The 23,921-nt window shown below is 60.5% G+C and overlaps 3 protein-coding genes and 1 long non-coding RNA gene across 11 annotated transcripts; 2 read left to right on the top strand and 2 right to left on the bottom strand.

The window, feature by feature from the left end:
- Position 1: 1 nt before the first annotated feature.
- Positions 2-2,621, bottom strand: LOC142598573 (uncharacterized). The gene is made up of 2 exons (XR_012832685.1): positions 566-2,621; positions 2-289 (listed from the first exon to the last, which is right to left on the bottom strand). It is a non-coding gene; the product is annotated as an uncharacterized LOC142598573 (long non-coding RNA).
- Positions 2,622-3,017: 396 nt separating this feature from the next.
- Positions 3,018-11,952, top strand: PRCC (proline rich mitotic checkpoint control factor). Of its 2 annotated transcripts, XM_075737515.1 has the most exons (8): positions 3,018-3,868; positions 6,532-6,579; positions 7,021-7,605; positions 8,210-8,305; positions 9,131-9,274; positions 9,606-9,671; positions 10,241-10,360; positions 11,015-11,952. In XM_075737515.1, exons 1-7 carry the CDS (start codon positions 3,308-3,310, stop codon positions 10,325-10,327), a joined length of 1,587 nt encoding a protein of 528 aa, XP_075593630.1. In that variant the 5' UTR covers positions 3,018-3,307; the 3' UTR covers positions 10,328-10,360; positions 11,015-11,952. The 2 variants fall into 2 exon arrangements, with proteins under 2 accessions (XP_075593630.1, XP_075593629.1); XM_075737514.1 differs by having other exon boundaries at positions 10,241-11,952.
- A 144-nt stretch (positions 11,953-12,096) lies between these two features.
- On the top strand, positions 12,097-23,842 carry LOC142598571 (death-associated protein kinase 2-like). 6 transcript variants are annotated; one of them, XM_075737511.1, is made up of 13 exons: positions 13,192-13,326; positions 19,811-19,881; positions 20,414-20,505; positions 20,659-20,880; positions 20,973-21,111; positions 21,318-21,447; positions 21,660-21,708; positions 21,857-21,883; positions 22,003-22,155; positions 22,285-22,330; positions 22,433-22,522; positions 22,770-22,853; positions 23,118-23,842. In XM_075737511.1, exons 2-13 carry the CDS (start codon positions 19,813-19,815, stop codon positions 23,196-23,198), a joined length of 1,182 nt encoding a protein of 393 aa, XP_075593626.1. In that variant the 5' UTR covers positions 13,192-13,326; positions 19,811-19,812; the 3' UTR covers positions 23,199-23,842. The 6 variants fall into 6 exon arrangements, with proteins under 6 accessions (XP_075593623.1, XP_075593626.1, XP_075593625.1 ...); XM_075737507.1 differs by lacking the exon at positions 13,192-13,326 and adding an exon at positions 18,320-18,923; XM_075737508.1 differs by lacking the exon at positions 13,192-13,326 and adding an exon at positions 12,097-13,102 and having other exon boundaries at positions 22,003-22,330.
- Positions 13,165-17,045, bottom strand: SH2D2A (SH2 domain containing 2A). Of its 2 annotated transcripts, XM_075737513.1 has the most exons (8): positions 16,960-17,045; positions 15,565-15,698; positions 15,227-15,402; positions 15,002-15,091; positions 14,748-14,913; positions 14,321-14,491; positions 13,637-14,158; positions 13,165-13,314 (listed from the first exon to the last, which is right to left on the bottom strand). In XM_075737513.1, the coding sequence occupies exons 1-8, from the start codon at positions 16,991-16,993 to the stop codon at positions 13,165-13,167; spliced, it is 1,443 nt and encodes a 480-aa protein (XP_075593628.1). In that variant the 5' UTR covers positions 16,994-17,045. The 2 variants fall into 2 exon arrangements, with proteins under 2 accessions (XP_075593628.1, XP_075593627.1); XM_075737512.1 differs by having other exon boundaries at positions 15,227-15,698.
- Positions 23,843-23,921: the final 79 nt, after the last annotated feature.

The following is a 23,921-nucleotide window of genomic DNA, read 5'->3' as shown; positions in this document are numbered from 1 at the left end:
AAAACCAGGAAAAAATTTTAATAATAAAAACGTATCCAGCTGCAGGTGGCTTTGGGGGGTGGGGATGTCTCCAGCTCAATTTTGGGGCATGATCGCGGATGTGTCACGAGGAACAGGGACGCAGCCTGACACGGCCACCCCGACGTGACATCAGAGGGACGGCCAGCCGTGGGCTCGCTGGGAATGGAGGGGTCCGGTGTAAAACCACCGCAAAACCAGCGTAGTGACATTGCCCCAAACTCCACATCCTGGCTGCAGCCTGAACGTATCGTAGGAGAGGGAAACCAGCCTTTCAACAGAAAGAAAAGAAATAAACGGGAGCATTTTGAGCAGGCCGCCTCGGACACGCTCCCCGCTTCACCTAAAGCGGAACAGGCAAAGCGTTTTTCTGCAGAAATACCCCGTTCTGCAAAGCCCGGGCCGGAGGTACCGGGATTACTCACGGCGCGTGAAATTAAGAGCGTAGGAAAATCTTTGCGTGTCTGGGGAGGAGGCTCGGGCCGCCCGGCCGGGCTCAGCGTGGGGGTTAGGGGGTGACTAAGTCACCAGATGAGTAAATCGTCACCTCGGTCTCCTTCCGCCCCCAGCGCTGCTACTAAACGCGTCCCAGCTTCAGACTAAAACCGACGAAGCTCCGGGCCCTGGGGATTTCCTCGTCGAGGTGACGGGGCTCAGGCGCCAGCAGGGACGCGGTGCCAGGCGAGGCTGGGTCCTCCTGGCCGCGACGGGTGCAGGCCTGGCCTAACCAAACACCTGTGATTAAATTAAGCACAGATTAAGCCATTTGCGAGACTAGAACGTCGACCGTGACCCAGCAGTCGGGGTTCCTGGGCTGGACTCTTTTCCTTCCATCCCTCATGTGCTTTCCTTGGCTTAATTTCTCTTAACGAGCCACAAAAGAACATAAATAAATAATCAGAGGGGTCACAGCTGAAAGCAGGACCCTGCTGCCCAGGAGTGAGAGCCAGGCCCGAGGAATCTCTAGCTTAAACAGAGAAGATGGACAAAGGGCAAGGGAAACAAAGATTTCTCCCTCTTTCCACACAGCGAGAGCAGAACCTCATTTAAACTCGGTCCCTCCTATCTCTGCCAGGGTCATTGTTGATTTTCCTCTGCAGAGGATGAGGACTGCCTCGCATCAAAGCTCTGGGTGGTTTAACCTGCTCGCTCAGTGCTTCTCGCTGATTTTACCTTTCAACGGAACCAAACGTTTACCAAAAAAATCTGTTGGGGAGATCACGTGTCCCAAGGATTTCAGCCCAAGGGGTGCTTTACTGGGGAAGCGATGGCACCAAGGGCCTGATCCGCTAAAAATTCCCCGTTTCCGTCATACCGTGGCTGTTTTCCGTTTCGGTTTGGAGAGCAAGCGGGTAGAGCTGTAAAGAAAAGGGGCTTAAACATCTCCGTGACAGCCTTCGGGGTTCGGGCCCTCTCAACAAGGGGTTTGCTCTACAAGTCACCGCACGTGTGCACGGGTCGCAGCTGAGACAACAGCTCGCCGTTTCTGATGGACCTACAGTCCCGGGGAAAGGGGTTTCTGTGCTGCCACAAAGAAAAGCTGATGCAGACAGGACCTTCTGCGAGCCAGACCATCCCCGTGGCCGCAGGAACATCCTCCTCGTCCTCAGTGTCCTTGTGCTGGCATCGCTCAGCTTCGCCCTTACAGGTCTCGGCTGCGTAAAGAGCGGGGAAAAAACCATACCTGTAAGTGTCGCAGCTACTGAAACCCACGCTCACCCTTCCACCTCGCTCCCAGAGGCCTCAATTCTTATTTTGAATACTCGTCAGTCCTTCAGAACAGGGCAGGAGGGGTGGAACAGGGCGCGTTGGTTGGGTTTTCACACCATATGAAATGATAAAGGGCTTGCATTACAGGGTGCGCTTCTCATTTATCTTGATTTTAATTACGGTAGCACTTTGCAAGCAGCTTGGCAAATTACTTCCTTGGGCTTTGCGCTGGGGACCCAAATTCAGAGCCCAGCTCTCTTCTTATTAAGGCCAGAAGAAGCCAGAAGGAGGTCACTGGAGTCAAACCTAAAGTCTGTGAAACACTAAAGGAATAAACCAGCTGCAAGGGAATCCTGGCCAGGGCTGCTACAAAAGATAACTCCCATCTCTGCCTCTCTCCTGAAAAACCTTCCACCTGGATTGTCTAGGCACAGCTTCTGCCTTAAAATTAAGCAGGCAAGGATGAATAGGCAGGAAGGGACGTAGCTAGCTGGCAGAAAGCTGCCCGCCCCCCGTCGCCCTGTCCCCCTGCAGTGACACAGCAGCCCGGGGACCCGCCGGCTCCTCCGGGCACGCCGGGAGCTGTAGTCCCCCGCTCCGCGGCTGGGTTTGGCGATTAACTAGGCGGCCTGCCGGGCGGGGCGGGGAAACGGCCCGGGGAGGACGGCGGGGAGCGCCGGGAGCTGTAGTCCGGGCAGGCGGCCCGGGGAGGGGACTCGGGCCCATCACACCCGGGCAGGCGGGAGCTGACAGCAGGCCCCGGAGAGGCCCCACGAAGCCTGGGGGACGCCCACTTGTCTCCCCCCCGGCTCTCCCCCGCAGAGGGGGGCTGGGGCAGGCCCCCTCCAGCCGCCCCTGCGCCCAGCAGCCCTCCTTAGGAATCACTCGGAGCAGGCCGCACCGAGCCAGCCCCTCCTGGGCCCACAGCTCGGCCCTTCGAGGGAGGTTTTGGGGGGAGGCCTGGGCCCCTCGCGGCCTCCAGCCGGGTCAGGCCGCACTTTACCTCCGGGCCTGGCCGGGCCTGACTAGGCCTGGCCTGGCCCGGTCAGGTCAGGCCTTGTCAGACTAGGCCAGGCCTAACCTCGCCCCTAACCCCTCCCCATCCCGTCCCAGCTCCTCAAGACCTTCCCGCCCCCTCTCCCCCGCCATGGCAGGTCCGGGGCACGCCGGGAGCGGTGGTGCGGCCGGGCGGCCGCGCAGACTACATTTCCCGTGGTGCCGTGCGGCGGGGCGCGCTGGGAGACGGGCGGGGTGAGGCGCGCGGGGCACGCCGGGAGTTGTAGTCCGGCGGCGCTGAGGCGCGGGGAGCGGGGGGGCGCTGCCGGCAGCCATTATCTGGGAGCGCGGCGCGGCGGGCACGGAGCCGGGCGTTGGGCTGCCTCGCCGCCTCTCCGAGCCCGCGGCCTTACCGCTGCGCGGGGGTGGGGCCGCCATGGTGGCTTAGCCTCGCCCCCGTCCTCCCCTTCCTCCCCGCTACGGTCGCTGAAGGCGCGGCGGCGGCGCGGCCTAGCCGGGAGGGCGGATCCTCGGCCTCGCGTAGCGGCTCCTGCCCGCGGAGGGCCGCCCTCCTCGGGGGGCCATGTCCCTGGTGGCCTATGCCAGCAGCGAAGAGGAGAGCGATGCGGAGGAGGCCGCGGGCGAGGAGGAGGAAGCCGCCGCTCCGTCTCCTGCCGCAGCCCAGCAGCCCCCGGCCCGGGGGCTCTTCGCCGCCTTGCCTCCCCCCAAAGCCCCCGTAATGCCCCCGCTGCCCCCGCCTCACCAGCCGCTGGGCAGCGGCTTCCCCTTGCTGCCGCCGCCACACGGCGGGCCGCCCCCTCCGTTCCTTATGGGCCCCCCGCCTGGCATGAGGGGCTTCAGCACCCCTCCGCCGGGCATGAGCCCGGCCCAGGCCTCGGCCGTCAGCCTGCCCGAGCCGGCTGCCAGCGGGAACGGGAGCGGGGAGCAGACCAGGCTGGGGGGTCTCCTCCTGCCTCCCCCGAGGAACGCAGCCACCACGACCGCTGCCTCTACCCTCAACCTGCCCCCTCCTGTCTCGGCCTCTGCTGCTCTGCCCGGGGCTGGGGTGGATTTGAGCCTCCCCAAGCCAAAGAAGAGGACAGAGCCGGTGCGGATCACGGCGCCTGAGTTGCACAAGGGAGATGTGAGTATGAAACAAACCACCAGCTCTGCTGGGGGGGCCCCGCTCAGGCCCCCGCCCCCCCCCCCCCAGGAGTGCCTTCGTGCGTGAAATCCTCTCCCTGGAGCAATCCCCCCGTGGATTTGTTTGCCCATAAAGCACAGCGTCTCTTTCCTTGCTCTCTCCCATCATAATATAGCAAGGTACCAAAACCTTGCCCAGTGCTATCCTTGTGGCATCCATGGGGAGATTTGTCCTGGCTGCCAGCCCTAATCCTAAAGCGCTTTGCAGAATTAAACTGATATAGAAACCTTATTTATAATCATAATACAGCAAAACCCAGATTATCTGCACCCTTATTTATTACTGAAGTTAATGAGTTGATGAGGTGGAGCTGTATGGCCTTGCTTGGGGGCATCCCAGAAAAGTCTCTTCCTTTGTTTGCTGTGCAATCACTGGTTTTTCCTGTCAATGTATTGCTTATTTATCTAAAGGCTTCAGGTGTCCTCCAGACTTTTAGGTAATCATTTCCCTCTTAGCTTGTGCTTTTGTGCCCCGTACCTTACGGGGCTCCTGAATGCTGAGTACAGACAGCCCTGTGCAAGAGCAGGGAAAGACAAGTCCCTGCCCTCCTTTCTTTTCTTTTTTTTTTTTTTTTTTTTCCCCCCCGGGTGTCTGTTGATCAGCTTTCCTTCTCTCCCCTCTGCTCTTTCACTCCGGGACAGTACTGTTGTAGACAATCCCGTGGCTGCAGCTGTGTCTGGCCTCAGTTGCTGGCTCTGGTGAGACGTGAGTGCCTCCGGCTGTAGGAAGAGTTGAACTGTGAAGCTTAGGGTCATTTCCATGGGGACAGGTAGCTCGAGGAAGAGGTTTGATTGTATGGATTTATAAACAGCATCAATTAATAGTGGTCTGCCAGCATCTTGAGCCTGGGGGAGCTGAAACGAAGTCAGCATGTCTCGCTTTGCTGGAAGAGCGGTCTGTGGGGGCATGGGGAGAGCGGGTGAGAGGATGCGGGCTTCCCGGCTGTCCTTAAACCACACTGCTGCTCGCCGATAACCAGCCCAGTTTGGCAAATCCCAGAGCCAGAGCTCCTCATGCCACAGGTCCCAAGCACCGAGTGGTGGGATGCGCAGCGTGACCTTTTAGGCAGACGGAGAGGAATGTCCCATTCTCTCATAACCACTTTTTGCTTACTCACTTTCTTGCAGCGCTTTGGAACAGGCACTCCATAATCAAGCAAGTGCTAGGGCTCTTCGCTTCCTTGCCGGTTGTATGGTTACTGAAATAAGCTCAAATGAAAGGGGGTTTGTTCCTCCCATTTACCTCCCCCTCTATGTTCCGGTGTATCGACTTTGAACTGAAATACTGCAGGTCATCAGTGTCAAGCGAGTGAATGAATGCTGAAGGGAGAAAAAGTACCTTAAAACCAGAGCTGGTCCGAGCAGTTCCCGTTCGGGATTCCTGGAAGTCCCTTCACCTGTGACTGACATCCTCGTTTGTTCCCTCTTTCTCCTTAAAATACCTCCCATCCCTTTTGTTTCCACCTGTGGAGACGCTCCTGGACAGTCTGCTTTATCTCCTCTCTCCCAAATGCAACACGCGGGTTTTATGGCAACTCTTGACTTGCCTTTATTTATGCATGTTCTGTGTCTTTGTCCTTTTTTATAATTTAGATAGTAAACTGGCAGAAGACCTTGTTTCCTGTAATCTCTTTAAAGTGCTCTGCAAAGCTATAAAACGATAAAGATGTTAAAGGCCTATTCTGTTGCCAGAGACGACCAGACTTTCTACTCAAATTTGAAATGGATATTTAGCAACTCCAGTGTTGTTGTGAACAATTCCCTGTTAATCCCCGCAGTGAATTTTTACTCCCTTGCTTTGTGTGGTTTTGTGCTTCCCCTCGATTAACGTAACGTTGTTGTCTGTTGCTTTGAAAGAGAGCGCTGACCTTATGCTCTGCAGCTTGTGTTCTTTGCCTTGCTTTAGGTTTATTTTCCTGTGACTTATTTAAAAAAAAAAAAATAATGCTTGAGCTGTTGAGTCTCTAAATGCTGATTTCTGGCAGGAGCCAAATATGTAAAAGCTGAGTTTCTCTGCCCACCCACTGAGCTTTAGAGCAGCATTAAAAAGCTGCCTTGAAAATTTGGAATTTTGGGTTGGCAAATCCTTTTTTTTTTTTTTTTTTTTTTTTTGTTCCATAAGTTGTGTAAACGAGCTCAAGTTGGAGTTTGGCTGTGGATAGATTGCTCTTACACAATTTTTTTTTTTTTTTAGAGGTGATGCTGCCTTGTTTGCAAAGCTTCAGGTTTTACAGCAGAATGTTGCTTATTTTTCTGCCTCTGCCCAGACGACGGCAGACTCAGCTATCTCTAAATATAGTGGCAAGTACTGTGGTCCTGCTTTCACTGTGGACAGTTTATTTATCTCTTGTAATAGTAACCAGGGTAGGTTTTTATCTCTCTTTGCCCTGACATAGATGCATCAGCAAGACTGTGAAAAAGAGCTTGACCTCATCCCACTGTTGCTTTTTAGCTTGGCTCTTGGCAGATTTTAAATCCAGATCTGCGTTACCGTGATTCTTTGGCTGGTTCAACCTGAAAATTAATAAATTGTATAATGGGTGAGGTTTTTTTTCTTTTATTTTAATATCTGAAGTTGTGCTAAGCTCTGTTTTTCTTTCTCAGTCAGATTCAGAGGAAGATGAACCAGCAAAGAAGAAAAATACTCTTCAGGTAAATACCTAGGGTATTTGATGAAACAAGTTTCACAGGAAAGAAGTGTTTGTGACAGATCTTGGGCTCCTGCTGTTGTAAATCAGCCACTCTGATTAGCGCTTTTAGTGTATAAAATTCCTGAAATCCCCTGGGGTGTCCCTTTTTTTTTTGGGGGGGGGGGGGCAATTTCATAAATTTAAATCTTGGGAAAATAGGCATTAATTTGGGAAGTTGGCAGATATTTGCAAGTACCACATTTCCCTTCAAAATCCTACTGGCCTTTTGTGCAAGAAAGCCCTGCAGCGTGTTCGAAGTAGCAAATAATTGTGCTGAGCAATGGGAAACCCATTAATGTTGTTAGACTTGGAGGAGATAATTGGCAGGGAGTCAGGAAAACTGAACAGCCTCACTCATTTCTCTTATTTCTGTGAACTATTTGCCCTGCACGAAACGCACCAGGGACGCGGCGAGGGCTCTGGTTTGTCCGCTTTGCTTCCTCAACCCAAAAACTTGACAGTGAAAGAGACCAATCGGTTACTTTTGCCCTACGCTTTCTCGAGGAAAGCAGGAGAAAATACTTCCGACTCAAAGCCCACTAAGGCCCCGACCTCTTCTTCTAAAACAAAGCCTCTGTCCAAGCCAGCGGTGCCCACAACTCCTTCTCCGTCTGCTATCAAAGCTGCTGCGAAGAGCGCTGCCCTGCAGGTAACCAAGCAGATCACGCAGGAAGAGGACGACAGCGATGAAGAGGTCGAGCCAGAGAACTACTTCTCCTTGTCTGACAGGAGCGAGCCCAGCGTCGTGGGTGCCGAGACGTACATGTACTCTGGCGCGGTGGTGTCAGAGGACCCACCGCCTGGGACGGAGACAGAGCCCCAATTCCAGGACGCTGCTGCTAACGCCCCTCTGGAGTTCAAGACGGGTGCGGGCTCCAGCGGTGCTCAGCACAGCTGGGCGCCCAAACCCGGAGAAGACTACGGCAGCCAGCCGTACAACCAATTCCCTGCCTACAGCGAGGCCGGCGTGGCTGGTGCATATTATCAGGTGGGTTCACGGTCTGGGAGGTGTGAAAAGGGATCTGGGACGAGGAGCTCCGGATTAGTTCCTGGAGCAGGCTGCAGCTTGTGGGAATGTAACCCATCTGAGCTAGCTGGGACGCAAGGAGCAGAGATCCACAGCACTTAGCGCAACAGGATTCCTCTGGCACGAGAGCTGTAGATGCTCTTTGCGGGATAAATGTTTAATAGCTGCACTCATTTTAAAATACCCCTGTGCAACTGCCCCCGTTGTTGTCAGGGTGCAGAATCAGGGCTCGCCAGAGCTGGTGTCTGAAGCCAGGTTGTTTCTAGTAATTCAGTAAATTATTTGTTGTTGAGTACCTCTGAAAAAAAAAAATGCCAGGTACTCTTCAGTAGTGCCAAAGTAATGAGATGTGATTAATGACTACTTCGGTCAGCCCTGGGAGGAGGTACGCGTGGAACGTACTGTGCTCCCCGGAGGCCGTGTGAAATCCCTCTAGGTGCAAAAGCAGGAGCTCAGGGGCTGAGGTATGTGATTCAGTGCTCCGTCAGGGGGGCTTCGTGTACGGTTGCTCCACGATCGATCTTGTTTCGCTGTCATCACAAACTGGTTTTCCTTTTGCCGACAGGATTACTACAGCGGCGGGTACTACCAGGAGATGGAACCAGCCCAGGCGCCGCCGCAGGAGATGAGCACCGACTCCTCCTTCATAGATGACGAAGCGGTTGGCACTTTACTCTTTCTCCCGCTGCGGAATTTGGGTTTAAGCTCTGCCAGGATGTAGGGACCTGCTTGGGCAGCCACGGACCTGTGCTTTGCGGGGTCTAGCGCTGTGTCGTGGACACGTGCGGTGTCCTCCCAGCAGTCTGTCGGGCTGCTGCTCCAGATGGGTTTGCTTGTCAATTAGGTGATGTTTGTGATTTCCACCGAGCCCAGTCTCATTCTCGTGAGGGGTTTCTAGGGCAGACGACATGCGTAGGGCGAAGCTGTTGCTTCGCAGTGCATCCTCTAGCACAGTGGTGATCTCCTTGCTTATTTAAAAGGCTCAAAACCTGGTTAAAACCCCCCTTTCCCACTGTTGATCTAATCTAGAAGCCGCCAGCCTCGTTAGCTGAGCCAGTCAGTGCTGCAGAAGACAGTTGCTTGTCCGGTGCTTGCTTCCTTCGAGGGGCCTCTTAGCTCTGGAGGTGGATTTGTGTTACAGGAGGTGGATGTGTTGGCAGCAAAACTTCCGGTGCCTCCCTAGCACTTAAAATGAGAGACATGGGAGTCTGAGGGTCTTCTCCTGAGCGAGACTAAAAGCAAGACTAAACGCTGTTTTAAATGCTTGGGAAATGAAATTATAACCTTCATGAAAAGTAGTTTAAGATATTATGATCTATAGCAATGCGCAATTCTCCTAAAGAAAAAATATCCTGGTTGGAAAGATGTTTGTTGATGTGGCCTATGCCATGCTTGGGGCGAAGGCTCAGACCCCATCCACCTTCACTTGTTTCAGGCTAGCGTGGGCGTGCGACGTGTAACTCTGGGTTTTTTCCTTTTCTTTCAGTTCAAACGTCTGCAAGGCAAGCGGAATCGAGGGAGGGAAGAGATCAACTTTGTGGATATCAAAGGTGACGATCAGCTGAGTGGAGCCCAGCAGTGGCTGACCAAATCCTTGACAGAGGAGAAGACCATGAAGTCGTTCAGCAAGGTACGGGCAGGAAGGGAGGGGTGCTGGCTGGGGCTTCGGAGTTCAGTTCCTGTGTCGGCCACAGCTGTATTAGATGCTATGCAGTCACCAGGGTGAGGGGACAGGGACACTCATTGCGTGTTGTATAAATAATCACACATGAGAGACCAGCAGAGCTTCTCAAAACACAGTCCCAGCGTGCAGGTGGTAAAGACCAGCCAGGAACTGCTTCAGCCTAATGGATCTGCCCAGAGCCATTTCATATGAAACAAATGGTTCTTGAAAAGGCTTTGTGTGAGCTCCTGTCTGGGTCAGGAACTGGCTTAACAGTTCACCCGTTTTTGCTTTCTAGAAAAAAGGAGATCAGCCCACAGGACAGCAAAGGAGAAAACACCAGATCACGTACCTGATCCATCAGGTGAGTGCCCTCCCTCCGGTGTGCAGGCAGAATTGCGAGGCAGGGCTACCAGACTGCTCTTTCAGCCCGACTAAGAACTCCCCGAGCCCCGGGCGAGACCCACAGCGGCTCGGACGGGGACAGAGGCGGCTGCGCTGCCGGAGTCTCCTGGCCGCCGCCTGCCCAAACAGTCTCGTAGCAGCAGCACCTTGGCCCCGAGGGTGTCATGGCACTGAGCTTCTAGTTTGCTTTTTGCTTTGCTTCACCCTTTCCCTCCCGCCCAGCTCCGGCGCGTGCGTGGTCGTGTGTGTTACGAGACTCTCTGCTTCCTGTCTTACCTCTGCACCGCTGCCGTGCGGCTGGTAGGCGGCTGCTGAGACCTTCCTATGAGAGAAGCTGTGTTTTGGCATGAATGAAATGCCAGTGCGTCCCAATTAATTCGGGCCTCTGTCAAGATAACGGTGCTGACTCCTGTAACGAGGCTTCTGGCCGAAGTGTTCTGTAATCCCAGTCAGCAGGGGCAGAGGAGGGTGAAATACTACTGAGGCGGTGAGCAGCACCCCTGATGTTAATCCTCTTGATTTCTGCAGGCGAAGGAAAGAGAACTGGAACTGAAAAACACATGGTCTGAAAACAAGCTCAGCCGGCGTCAGACTCAAGCCAAATACGGATTCTAACACCTCTGGCCCACTTTTTGGCTGTTGTCCCAGGTGACCTCCTGTGTCAGACTTCTCCTGACCTTCTGGAGATCAACCGGGCCCCGTGTAGAGCGTGGTCTGCTCGGTGGGCAGGAGGACACTACGCTCCCCTGCCTGTCAGGAGAAAGGTTCAACGCAAACTGGTCCTGAAACCTGTAATCTTTCCCCTCCCTCCTTATAAACGATGATGTGGAAGGTTCAAATCAAGTCTGTTTTGTACGACTGATGGCCGTCCCAAGGCAGCCGCAGGAGAGGTGCCTGGTGCAGGGCTTGGAGCTTTTGTCCTCTAGGTACGGGGGCCTACTCTTCCTCCAACATAGCCTCGCCACTGGAACCTTAGGCAGACTCTCAATAAACTTCCAGTTCCCACTTTGCTCCTTTCTTGGACTCGCTGTGCGTTGAGAGTGTAATTTTTCTTTCTAAAAGACAGTGAGTTTCAAGAGCAAGCCTGCCTTTTTTCTTTTTGTCCTTTTATTTGAGAGATCCTCATGGCTGCTTACTCCTGTCCGAGTAAACCCAGTGCTCCTTTCATGCAAATGATTTTTATAATCTGTTTTTGTTGGGTTTTTTTTTTTTTTTTTTGAAGTGTGGTTAAGTTAGTGTTTTTGTTCTCAGCTCTGCCAGCCTGTATGTCTTGAATTGTGCTGAGGGGAAACTCCTTTACAGGTCAGAGCTTGCAATAGAGGTGAAAACGCCCTGAGCGTGGAACGCACAAAAACCAGTGAGGATCTTTCGCCCAGCACGAGGCTGCTGAGGGCTTTTGGATAGACGTGATCGCTGCGTGTATGTACGTTTCTCTTCCTTTTTCTCCCTTCTTTCCCCTGACCCAAGGCTACGGCGTGGTACCAGGCTGCTCTCCAGGCTTGCTGACCCAAGCATGCACGGCACGGTGCGGTGTGGCTGGCAGCGAGCTCGGCAAGGGAAGGAGCAGTATTTCCTCTGAGCAGATGAAAGCTGCCAACTGTACATTTTATTTTATTTTTTTTCCAGCTTGTTTGTATCAATTCTGTTTCAATTAAGTGTTAACTTTACCCTCCTGGCTGGGAAGAGGAGACTGTGTCCGGCCTTAACTTTTTAAAATGGAATCTTTCTTTTCGTTAAAGGTGTTAGGTCTAAGCGATACGACCACAAATCATGCACAGCCTTGCTGGCCAGATCCGCGTATCTTTGGCCAAATCTCTGTGGCCTCGCTGAGTTTGTTGTTCACCAAAGTCCGTGATGCCGAAGGGAACAGAGAGCCGGGCTGGTTATTTAACTTACGTTCCCGCCACGAAGGGTTATATTTGTTGTAACCGCAGCTAAACCAGCTAATATTTGTTATTCCATTTAGAAAAACTCCCAAGAGGTTGTTTTTCTCCCACGTTACCTGTTAAAAACGAGCAAACCAACCCCCATGAATGAAGTCTTTTCTTAGGATATTTTAAAATAACCTGATTTCTAGTTTAGTTCCCTGGATGTTTTAGTACTTTGCAGAGCCCATTTTGAGTATTTGAATGACCAGAATAAAGTTACTGTTGAGTAATTTATTCATATCTTATATGTACAGTCATGAAATCCTCTGAAAAGAGATTTGATAAAAGGAATAAACTTTTAAACGAACCAAACTACACGTTTCCATCGCGAGGTGCTCAACTCCAGGCGTTGCTTTTCCTCCTCCCTGCCGCTGAGGCTGAAGCACCTTCACAGCAGCCCGCGTTTCAGGAGCAGTTTATTTGCAGAGCAGATGTTACGCGAGCGGTGACGAAACGCTTGTCCGAGGGAGTTTGCTACACGCAGCCCATCCGGGGTACGAACCCCAGCAGCGGGTTTTACTCACCGCCGCGGATTCAGCTGTTAAAAAACGCCGAGCCTTGTCCTCGGCGGTGGCGCTTGGAGCGCCGGGAGGCAGCTCCCGGCAGCGGTGCTGGAGGGCTTTGCTGCAGCTTTGGAGGCAGTTCTGTCCTCCGGCAGACTGTGTGCTCCCAGACTCTTCTTCAGCGGCTTTGGTGGGATTGTGGAGTCCTGGAGCGAGCCGAGAGGCTGAGGCTCGTGGGTTCCCCTTTTCTTTTTCCCATTTTGGTGTGTAATGGCTCATTTTTAGCACTAGAGGGGAGTTAGGAGGACGGGAATGGTGTCTGATTCGCGCTCTGATTTTAGCCATTTAAGAGCAACAAACTATGGGCTTGTGAAAAGTGAAAGAGAACAGCTACAACCCCGCAGCCCTCCTTTCCCCTCCCTGGCTCAAAGCTCTGACACGTCTCATCTGCTCCGTTTAAGGCTGGCTGCGCCGACTCCGCTGGTAGTGCGGCGTTGGCTCGGTGTCCTTTTGGACAAAAGGACGAGGCCAGGGTTTTGCACGGCGCTGGGCAGCCCCAGGGGTGGTGTCACTGACCTGGCAGCTGAATTTGGTGCTCGGGTTTGGCGTTACCCTGTGTTTTGTGGCTTGGAGGTGTCAGCGGCCAGGCTGTGGTATCGTTCCGGCTTGTGGCCAACTTAATATCTGATTCTGGATGCACCAGCTGTGCCTGAAACCCATCTGGTTTTACTGTAATAGCCTTTTCCGCCCTCATTCTATGAATAGAAATCTCTTTCTGAATGTGTTTCAAGATAAATTAAATCTGTTTCTCCTCTTAACTCTCTCGCAGGGCTTGGGAAGCAGGCTGTCGTGTCGGGAAGGGCGTGGGAATCCTGGGGCGGAGCGGATTGGTATCGCCAGTGCTGGTTGTCTGCGGAGGGGCCAGCTGCAGCCTCGGACCTCTCCTCCCCAGGTTCAAGGTGAAGGAGCCCGAGAGCTTTCCTGAGCTCAGGTCTTGTCAGACCTTACCTGGGTGGGTGGCTCAGAGACGGTCTCCAGAAAGCTGCTCGTAAATGTTCTCGGGGCTCTCCTGCCCTGCCGCAGTCGTGGCTCGCTTTGTGCCACTCGTCCTCCGGCTGTCAACGGGATTGTCGAACTCCAGCCGAGGGTTTGTCGTCGGGCCCTGAGGAACCTGCAGGGAGAGGTGACGGGAAACGGGCGCGAGATTGCGCCGTGTTGTGGAAATGGGGGCGAGATTGTGCTGTGTCGGACGGAGGTTTGACTTGAGAGCTGGGACGTGATTGAAAGTCGCTCCTTCCCTCTCGCAGCCCTCAACTTTGCTCCCGCTTCGGCTGTGAGTTGGGGACCATCGCTCTGGTGTGGAGCCGTAGGCAGGGGCCCCCCTTTTCTCTCCTTGACCCTGATACGGAGTGAACCCCAACCCAGGAGGTCTTGCTGTGACGTCGCGTTGGGGCTGAGCGGCTCTGGAAGGGGACGTGCTGTGGGGAACGTACCTCCATGGCCGGGCTGGAGCCTCCTCTCTCCTTCCCGACCGCGGTGGGAGCAGCCGGGAGCTGCCGCTTCTTGGAGGCCTGGCTGGACGCGCTGCGGAAGAGCTGCCGATGAGCGCGGGGTTTGGGGGGCAGCGTAGAGAAGGCTCCTCGGGCCCCCCTGGGGAGAGGTGCGGGCAGGTCCTGCCGGGCCAGTGCCACCTCGGAGTAGACGTTCTCCTCGGAGCTGGGGCTGGAACCCCGTCCCGTGGCGTAGAAGGGGATGGGCTCTTCCACCTCGTAGTAGGCAGAGGGGCTGGGTGCGATGCCCTCGTGGGGTTCGGCGTAGATGTGGAAGCACATGAGCTGCTGGTACTTGGCGTCGGCCGACTGGGGCTGCGCGGGGGCCTCAGGGAGGACGGCTTCTTTGTGCACCTGAGCGTAGGGACCTTCGGGAGCTGCTCCGCTGCCGGAGGGGCTGTGCGGCCCCTGAGCTGCGGCCAAGGAGCTGGCCTTGGCTGGGAGCGGTGGGGGGACGCCGGCAGCCTGTGGAAGAGATGGGACAGGTCGGAGGTTGAGGCTGGAAGCGGTTCCGGCGTGGATCTGTGGCAGTTGGGGCTGCGTCCTCATGCCGGCTGCGTCCCTCTGCCTTGCGAGAGCTTTGGCCAGGCTGCGGCTTCTGTCCCCTCCCCTCTGCCCTGCCGTTACCTCCCTGGAGGAGCCTTCCTCCGGTGGGGGGGCCGCGGCTGCCTGTCTGGCTCCCGGGGGCCCCCTGGACACGATGCTGTACGCCAGGAGGTTTGCCGGTGCTTCGCTCGATGGGGAACGCGCAGAGTCGCTGCCGGCTGGGCACCGCGTCCCTCCTTGGGGCTCATCTTCCTGTCATGGGGGGAGAGAGGCGAGGAGGTGGGTGTGCAGTTGGGGCAGGACCCCCCCCCCCGCCCCGGGCACTGGTCCCACTTCAGGTGTGCTGCCCGTGGTTTGGCTCCTCGCTCCTGGCCACGACGGCCCGGGTGGCTCCGGTGCCAGCCCTGACTTTGATTTTGCCCAGCCACGACGCTTTGGAAAATCCCCCCGCCCATCCGTACGGCAGGAATAACTCCACTTTTCCAGCTGCGGGGGGCCGGGTCCTCACCCGTCTGCACGGCACGGTCAGGAACTCGTGGTACGGCATGATGGGGGCCGCGGCGTAGTGCCGCAGCAGGTCGGTCAGCTCGGTGTGGGCGCTCTGCTCCCCCAGGATCACGTACCGCCCGTCCGGCCACTGGTCCAGGACGAAATGCCGGCAGCGTTCCCTGCCCCTGGGGGGAGAGGGGATGGGCTCGGCACAGCGGGCAGGAAGGGGACAGAGTGCCTCAGTCCCTCGGACAGGGCTGGGGGGTCCCTCACCTGTACGACAGGACGAAGCCCACGGTGCTCTCGCTGAAGCGGACCAGGAAGCAGCCGGGGGGCTGATCCTGCAGCAGCTGCTCCGTCTCCCTGTGGGAAGGGGCCCAGAGCCGCTTGCCCTCACTCCTTTTGTGGGGTCCAGGGCTCCAGCTCCCTCTAATCAGAGCTGGGGATGCTGAAGGGGCCACCCCGTCCTCCGCCTCTGCTCCCCCCCCCCGTGCTCACCTCCGGCTGATGAAGCCGTGGAACCAGGTCGGGAGCTCGCCCTTGGCCCCCAGCCTCCTGGCTTGCGTCTGCTCAAACCACAGCCTGGTCTGGGCACGCAGGGCCACCACCTCTGGTCGCAGGTCCCCCCCCAGCAGGGACCAGCCTGGCAGAGCCGCCCCGGAGCCTGGCGGGACCTGGAGGGGAAGGGGAGAGCGGCCGGGGGGCTCGGATGTGCCCCAAGGATGCTCTGCTCCCTCCACAGGGCTCCTAACGCGGCCCGGGAGGTTGCGGTCCTCACGGGTGTGCGAGCTTGGGGGTGCTGGGGCGGACGGCCCCTTCGTGGCCCCGTGTCCTACCCTGCCGTGTGTGGCGTGGTGGCCCTGGGGCTGGACCGGGGTCAGGACGGGTGCTGGCTTGGTGCTGGCCGTGGTGTTCTCGCTGATGGGTTTGAAGGTGCTGAAGAGGGGACGGTCGTCATCCATGGAGTCCCCTGTCCCAGGGAGGGGGGGAGAAACGGGCTCAGGGCAGTGCAGCGTCCCTCGGGGCCCCGAGCTGGCCCTGTGGCCCGCTGCTGCTGCTGCCCATGGGCCACTGGGCTGTGGGGGGGTTCTACGGCCCCCCCGCAAGCGCTGCTCTTGCCCGCAGCCCGGGCCAGCGGCACCTTTGCCCGGTGCCCCCCATCCTAGGGCTCATCACCCCGCTTCTCCCCACGGACACCATCCTGTGCCCGTGGGGCAAGAGGTGACGATGACCCTGGGGGGACCAGTGAGCTGGGGTGGAGGAGAGGGGAAGGCGAAAGTCCCCCCGAAAGTCCCCGGGGTGCCAGGTCAGTCCCAGGAAAGGGAGCGAGGTGGCAGGCGCAGGACTGCGTGCGGCCGCCGAGGGACCCCGAGCTCGGCCCCGAGCCACCAACGCTCGGCAAAACAATGTTAATCCCCAGCAGATGCTTGAGGGGGTGGAAGATGCCGGGGCTGGTTCGATCCGGGAGGCAAAGCTGAGTCAGAGGAGCCGGTCGAGGCTCGTCCGAGAGCAGGGGGATGCAGCTGGTGGTGGTGGGGGGGGACGATGGGGAGAGCTGGGGGGGGGACACGCGGCACCCCGTCTGTACCTTGAACCGGCTGCCCCAGCGGGCAGGGGCAGGCAGGGAAGTTGCTGACAAAGCAAAACAAACCAACCCAAACCCCAGCGACGCACTGCGGGCAACGCCAGGGAGGCGAATTGGGGTCGGGTCCTGCGCGGGTATGGCCAGGTCACCATCGCTGTCCCCAGTGTGTGGTGCATCCCTCAGCCAGGTGGGGGTCCTGGGCGGAGGTGGGGGGGGGGGGCCTCGTCCCTGCTCCCCCACCCCAGCACTTTGGCCTCGGAGAGGCAGCTCGGGGGACTTTGCTCCCCAGGGCGGGATGTGCTGCTTAAACCCCGCGCTCCTGGGGTGAGAATGGGTCAAATCGGGCTTGAAACGGGGTGAAGGCTGGCTTTGCTCCGTGAGACCTTTCTGGGCTGGATTTCCCCCTTCGAAGGGGGTACGACCTAGCTGGGGTGGGCAGGGGTCCCCACTCCTATCCGCATCCCCTTGTCCTCTGCCCCTTCTCCGTCACGTCTTTGGACGGGGAGAGCGTCCCCGCGTCGCCCGGCGCTTGCCCGTCCCCGGTCTCCCACCTTGGGGTTTGCTCCTTGGCATTTTTCCTCCCGTTCCGGCACCGGTACAACCCCGGAGAGACCCCAGCCCCGATCCCCCCAGCCCAGGCCCCTACCTCTGCCCGGCCACGCTGGGCCCTGGGGGTCCATGGCCGGAGCCGATGGGACAGGCAGGGCAGGCAGCGCCGCTGCCTTGCCTGCTCTCACGCCACTGCTGCCTGCAAAGGGCAGGAAGCGGCAACCGAAGCCGCAAGAGCCTTTGTGTGAGGGGGAGACGTCATGGGAAGGTGGCACTGGGGTGACACGCAGGTGTCACCGGGACCCTCGGCACAGGCTGGGCCGTGGCACGTTCCCCCCTGCAAAGGGCTTTTTGTTCCTCCCATCCGCATCCCGGATCGGTCGGCCCAGGCTCGTGCCGCGAGCTGGATTCGGTTCCTGGCACGGTGGGATCCGGCACCTCACGCTTCGGCCGCAGCGTCCTTCTGCCCACCGGCTGCCGGAGCCGGGCACATCCCGGGCCGCACTGGGAGCATCGGTACGGCAAAGGGCGGGGAGCCCGGCTGGGAAAACGCAGCAGCCGAGCTGCCGGCACCGCCGCATGCCAGCCGCAGCTCTCCGTCCCGGCGGTGCCAGGCTCCGGCTGGCCCCGTGGCGAGAGCAGTGCCAGCCCGGCTGCGCCCCAGAGGCTGCAGGAATTAGGGCTGGGGCCGGCTCATCCATCACGCCGGGACAGGGACGGGGCACACCGGGCAGCGGCTTTGCAAGCTTCGGGGTGCGGATGGTGCTCGGTGCCTCCCGGCACGCGGTGCGGTGCCAGCTCCGGCTCTCTCCACCTTAAGAAACCCGTCCCTCCCCGCTACCTTCACACCCTCCGCTCCGCTTCCCCTCCGGCAGCCGCCGTACAATATTTTTATCTGTCAGCCAGGTTTCCTGTTTGCAAGCCTCACGCTTACGGGCGTCAAGCAACCGGGGGACGTTGGTGAGGGGGAACATCATCGGCCGCTCGCGGCTCGTCCCACCGGCTCTTGGCTGCTCCTCAAGGAGCCGAAGTGCTGGAAACGCTGGGAATTGCCCCAAAAAGGCCTTTTCCAGCTCCTCTCCGCAGCTGGCTACCAGGACAGCGTGGCGGGGGGGGGATTTCTCAAGAGACCTGGGAAGGAGGAACGCGAAAAGCTTTGCCGCTGCCGAGCCGCAGCCGGCCGGCGGCCAGCTCCTGCCCCAGCTCCCTGGGAAACGCCGGCACTTCGAGGAAGAGCCTGGCACCGCCGGGGTTTGCCGGAGGAAGGCTGGAGCTGAGCGCGGTGGTGCCGGGGGTGCGGACCCTCGCACAGAGGTAAGGGGTGCCAGCTTCCCCCCCCCCCCAACCCCGGCACGCCGGGATCGGGGTCCGGCCCGCTGCACGTAGGGGTTTGCCCCCCCCCCCCGCTCCCCAGGACTGGTGATGGGGGGGGTCGAGGGAGGTTTTGGGGTCCTGCGGTGCTTTTTGGCAGCTGGGGCTGCTGCCACCTGCGAGGGCGTTTCCCCGGGAGCCGGTTTCTGCCCGGCCGGTGCCGGGGTGTTTGCTCGGCGCAGCCGCCCAGCCCAGCGCCGGTACGTGGCCGAAGCCAGGCCGGTTTTCTCGGCAGCGGGATGCGGTGGGGCGACACGCGGCCCCTGCAGGTCCAGCCCTTGCTGCCGTCACCGCGGTGGCGTGGCGGCCAAACCCCGTGCCTCAGTTTCCCTCCCTACAACAGCCATTCGGTGCAGGGCGACCGTCCAGCAAGGGACGGGGTGGGGGGATCGGCTGCTCGTGTCCATCCCCAGGGGACAAACGGACACGCCGTGACCTCAGGCGACGTGTTGGACCCCGTGGCCGTGTCACGTGCCGGGGACGGTGGCCTGGCTCCAGCCACGGCCGCCCCCACGCACGTACCAGCCCGGGGACCGACCGGCTCCGTGCGGTGCCTGGCTGGGTGCCCCCCACCCCCCCCCAAACCCGGGGGTGGCACAGGACCGTCACCGTGGGCAGCAAGCCGTCCCCCTGTCCTGCCAGCCGGGAGCGAGGGAGAGCGCGGCTGGGTGCGGAGGAAGGCTCGGGAGGGTAAGGGGGACACCGCCGGGCTGGGAGCGGGGGGTGAGCAAGGGGGGCATTGGGCTTGGGGACCGCTCGCCGTCCCTTCAGGCCACCATGGGGAGGGACACGAGGGGTCCCGGCCCCCGTTTGGTGCAAACGCCGGTGCAGCCCAACCCCGTGGGGACGGGGACGTGTCGGCAGGATGTGTGTGACCGGCGTGGTGTGGGACCGTCCCTGGGGGGGCTCGAATCCCCCCAGGAGCTGGGGGAGCAAACCCCTCACGGCGGGTGCACCCCAGCTTTGGGATGGGAGATCCCGGCGTGCCGAGCGCAGGTAAAGCCGAGCCGGGCGGCTGGGGGGGGGACCGACGTCTCGGAGTCTCGTGTTCCCTTATCGAGCCGGTTTTTTCCTGCGGGAAGGACCCCACCTCTGGCCGACATCCCCGTCCGTGTCCCTTTCCCGGTGACCTTGAACCCTGCAGCCCACACCGGCCCAGGAAACTTCCCGCTCCCAGGGACGCAGCGCTGGGGACATCGAGGTGGCCCCAGGACCGGGGCTCAGAGCCAGCGATCCCCTCTTCTCCGTAACCCCGCAGAGCCGCTGGCCCCGGCTGCCCTGACTGCTGGAGCAGCGCTAGCCCCATCTGACACCTGGGGAAACTGAGGCACGGCGGGTCGGGCCCTGGTGTTTGCCTGCTGCCATGTGAGCCAGCGGCCAAAAGAGGCTTGTGGCTTGGAGCTGCTCCCCTTAGTGGGTGCTGTCCATCAGTGTGATGAGTTGCGGGGACTCAGCCAGGACCGCAGGGTGCAGGCAGGGCACTGGCCTGGCAGAGCCCTCCGTGGGGCCGCACTGTGTCCCCCCCCCGCAAAAAACACCCTCTCCCGCCCTCACCCAGTGCCTTCTTGTCTTTGCAGTGATGGCCGAGGGTGGCCGGGCCGGGGTCCTGGCTGGGAGGGGGCTGGGGGCCGCCCCTGACAGCACCCAGGTGAGCCACGGCCGAGGGGCTGAGATCTGGGGCTGCGCGTGTGGGGTCTCCTGCCGGGGGGGGGGGGGGGGCGATCAGGCGGGACTCTCACAGATCAGCTCGTGGAGATGGGTTTATCCACTATTAATCCCCTTTTTAAGGAAAAAAACCCCAAACAGCAACGTTAGTTTTTCTCCCCATTTTGCACCCCGCAATGCTCCCCAGTGCAGCAAGGGGCACGGGGGCTGGTGTGACCCCCCCCTCCCTGCCTGCCCCTGCCTGATTGCTGAGCCCGCTGGGCCGCTCCTGCCCGCCCTGATCACGGGACGAAGGTCTCCAAATTTCCACGTGCCGGAGAATTTAGCGGGAACCAGGCGAGCCGGCCAGGGCCCGAGCTCAGCCACGGTATCAGACACCAGAGAATCCCCTCTAGTGCGTGCCAGGGCAGGGGGGGTTGCGGTGTTCTCCGTGGGATGGGGGTCCCTGCGTGGGGCAGATCCGGCACATCACATGAGCGGGGTCCCGGTGCGTGTCTCCCCCCCCCGCCCCGCAGGGTACGGCCGGCCCCGGCAGCGAGGGGCTGGCGGCCGCCCTCAGCCCCGGCAACGTGGAGGAGCTGTACGAGCTGCTGGAGAAGTTGGGCAGGTGAGCGGGGTGCAGGCAGGACCCCAGGGTGCAGGCAGGACCCCAGGGTGCAGGCAGGACCACCGGGTCCCTGGAGGTTCTCCCCCTGATGGTGGGGTGGAGGCGGGGGGGGGGAGCAGCCCGGTCGTGCCCCAGCTCGGCTTCTCGCCGCAGCGGGCACTTCGGCGTGGTGAAGCGATGCCGGGAACGCAGCACCGGCACTTTCTACGCCGCCAAATTCATGAAGGTGCGACGATGCCGGAACAGCCGCCTGGGACTGGAGCGGGCTCAGGTGGAGCGGGAAGTCGCCATCCTCCGCCAGCTCGACCACCCCAACATCATGCGGCTGCACGACCTCTTCGCCAGCAGAGCTGAGGTGGTGCTCATCCTGGAGCTGTGAGTGGGGGGGGGGGGGATCCCGGGGCGGGGGAACCCCCTTTTTTGCGCCGTGTGTTGGGGGTGGCCGAGCTCACCCCATCCTTGCGCAGGATCGGCGGCGGGGAGCTCTTCGACTTCATTGCGGAGAAGGAGATGCTGTCGGAGGAGGAGGCCATCGAGTTCCTGGGACAGATCCTGCGCGGGGTGCAGTACCTGCACGCCCGCCGCATCGCCCACTTCGACCTCAAGGTGCCCGCGGGGACCCCTCCCCCGTGTTGCTCCTTGGGGGATCCAGGGGCTGCATCCCCCCCCCACCCCGCCCCGCTCCCGCTGGGCAGAGCCCTGGCCGCATCCTGCCCGGCTTCCCGGGATGCTGCCTCCCTCTCCGGGGCAATGCCTGCCGGCAGATCCCGGCACCCCGTGTCACCCCGCCGTGGCCGGCATTGTCCCCGCAGCCCGAGAACATCATGCTGCAGGAGAAGGACGTCCCCAAACCCCGCATCAAGATCATTGACTTTGGGCTGGCCCAGCGCCTGGAGGACGGCGTCACCTTCAAGAGCCTCTGCGGGACCCCGCAGTACATCGGTACGGGGTGGCGGGTCCCCGGGGGTCCCCCAGCAGCCCCGCTCCGTGGGGCGCAGCCGGGATGCTCTGCGGAGACGTGGCGAAGGGACCCCCCTCCCGCTCCCGGGGTGGGGATGGGACCCCCAGCGCAGGCGGGGGGCAGGGGTGAGGGGGTGGCGGGGGACGGTGCTGTCCCCTCTAATGTCCCCTCCCCGGCTCTGCTTCGCCCCCAGCTCCCGAAGTGATCAACTACGAGCCGCTGAGCTCCGCGACCGACATGTGGTGAGGAGAGCAGGGACCTGGGGGCGACGGGCCGAGCCGGGGGGTGGGTGGGTGGGTGGGTAGGGACCCCCCCATCCGGGTGCTGCGGGGCACAGGGGGGGTGCCCCGGGGGGGCAGCGCCTGACCCCCCCCCGCCTCTGCCTTTCAGGAGCATCGGGGTCATCACCTACATCCTGTGAGTACGGGGCGACGCTCCCCTGCGGCCGGGGGAAACTGAGGCACGGGGACGCTGGGCGCTGGGGCGGCTGAGCCGACGCTGTCCCGACTCTCAGCGGCTCCGTCGTGTCCCCGCAGGCTCAGCGGCTTGTCCCCCTTCCAGGGTGAGACCGACGCCGAGACCCTCTCCAACATCGTGGCCGGTGCCTACGAATTTGAGGAGCGCTGCTTCAGCCAGACCTCCGAGATGGCCAAGGACTTCATCCGGCAGCTGCTGGTGAAGGAGCCGGGGTCAGTCTTCATCCTCCCCATCCTCATCCTCATCTCCATCGTCCCCTTCTCCATCACCCCCATCCCTGCGGTGGCTGTGTGGGACCGGGACCCCCCCCCCATCGCCCCCCACATCCCTCTGTGCCGCAGGCGGCGCATGACGGCGGCCGAGTGCCTGGTCCATCCCTGGATCAAGGTGAGAGGGACGGGCTGGGGGGGGGGGTGGGGGTCACCCAGACCCCCCCCCGTGAGAGGGGTGGGGGGCACGGTGACACCGCCGTGTCCTTGTCCCCGGCAGCCCCTGAGCCGGAAGCAAGCGGCGAACCGGAGCCGTTCCTCCATCAACATGAAAAACTTCCGCAAGTTCAACGCTCGGAGGAAGTGGAAGGTGAAGGGGGTCCCGGCCCTGGGGGGGGGGGTACACCCAGTAATGGGGTGCCCCCACCCCTGGGGTCCCCATGGAGCTCAGGCTGTGCTCCAGCCCAGGGCAGGTTGTGTTTCGGGGGTCTGCATGGGGGGGGGGGACATAGCGCTGTGGTGGTGGGGGGGGAGTGGAGGCAGAGGAGGGGAGTGACCCCCCCCCGGACCCCCCCCCGGACCCCCCCCCGGACCCCCCCGTCCTCCTGCCCCCCCAGCTCTCCTACAACATGGTGTCCGCCTGCAACCGGCTCTGCCGCACGCGGCTGCTCTGCGGCCTGAGGAAGGAGGACGAGGAGCTGGTGAGCGGCCAGGAGCCCCCAGACCCCCCCCTCGGCACGGGCTGGGGTGGGGGGAGAAGGGATTTGGGGGGCCTGGTCCCCCAAATGGAAGGGGGGGGCTGTGCAATGGGGGTGTCCCCACCTGGGGTGCCGTCTCCCCTGGCGGGGGGGTTTCTCTCTCCTAGGGGGGGGTCCTATCCCTGGGGGGGGGTGTCCTGTCTCTGGGGGGGGTCCTGTCTCTGGGGGGGGTCCTGTCCCTGCCCTCCAGCCCCCCTGTGCCCCCAGCGCCGCTGTGAGAGCGACCAGGAGGAGGAGGGCAGCCACCCCGTCACGCTGCTGCGCCGGCGGAGAAGCAGCTGCTCCTGAGCCCCCCCACGAGTGGAGACAGGACCCCCCCCCCCCGAGAGCGGCCATCCCACGAGAGGAGCCCTGGGGGGGCCCCTCCTGTCTCCCCATCCCGGGTGGGGGGGGGCAGGAGCAGCGTCCAGCCCCAGTGCTCCCAGTTCCATGGTGCTGGAGGGTCACTGGGGCAGCGCTCCCCCCACACACACACTTTTGCCCCCCCAGGTCTCTGCTGCAGCGGGGCTGGGGGGACCCTCACCCGTGCTCGGCCCTAGTGTGAGAAATAAACGTCTCCCCCCATCCATCCTCCCCTCCTGCGTCAGCACCGGCCCGTGCCGAGTGCCCGCACCTTCCTCCCCCTCCTCCTCCTCGCCGCAGGGCTGCCGGGGAGCGGGGACCCTGGGAGATGTGGGGTCCCGACACCCTGGATCCCCCCCCGCGATGGAGGGTGACCCTTGGATCGTCTCCTCCGTGTTACTCCGGGCTTGGCTCCTTCCCCGGCATCCCCATGCCGGAGCAACCCCGACCTTCCTGCTCCAGCTGGGGAAACTGAGGCAGGCGGCAGCCCTTCCTTCCCGGCTCGCTCCGGTGCCGGGGGGGGGGGGTGGCCGCCCTGTTTTTTCCCCCCCTCTCTATTTCCCAAACAAGTCCTGGCCCTGGCCTTGGCAGTTGTCAGGCTAAATATTTTGTGTGCGGCAACCGAAAACAAAAGTGAAGAGGCCGCAGGGTCCGGACGAGGGCCGTGGG

Source organism: Balearica regulorum, chromosome 28 (genome assembly GCF_011004875.1).
Source record: "Balearica regulorum gibbericeps isolate bBalReg1 chromosome 28, bBalReg1.pri, whole genome shotgun sequence".
Lineage (NCBI taxonomy): Eukaryota > Metazoa > Chordata > Aves > Gruiformes > Gruidae > Balearica > Balearica regulorum.
Note: the sequence above shows the minus strand (reverse complement) of the source record. Positions and strands in the feature narration are given on the sequence as shown.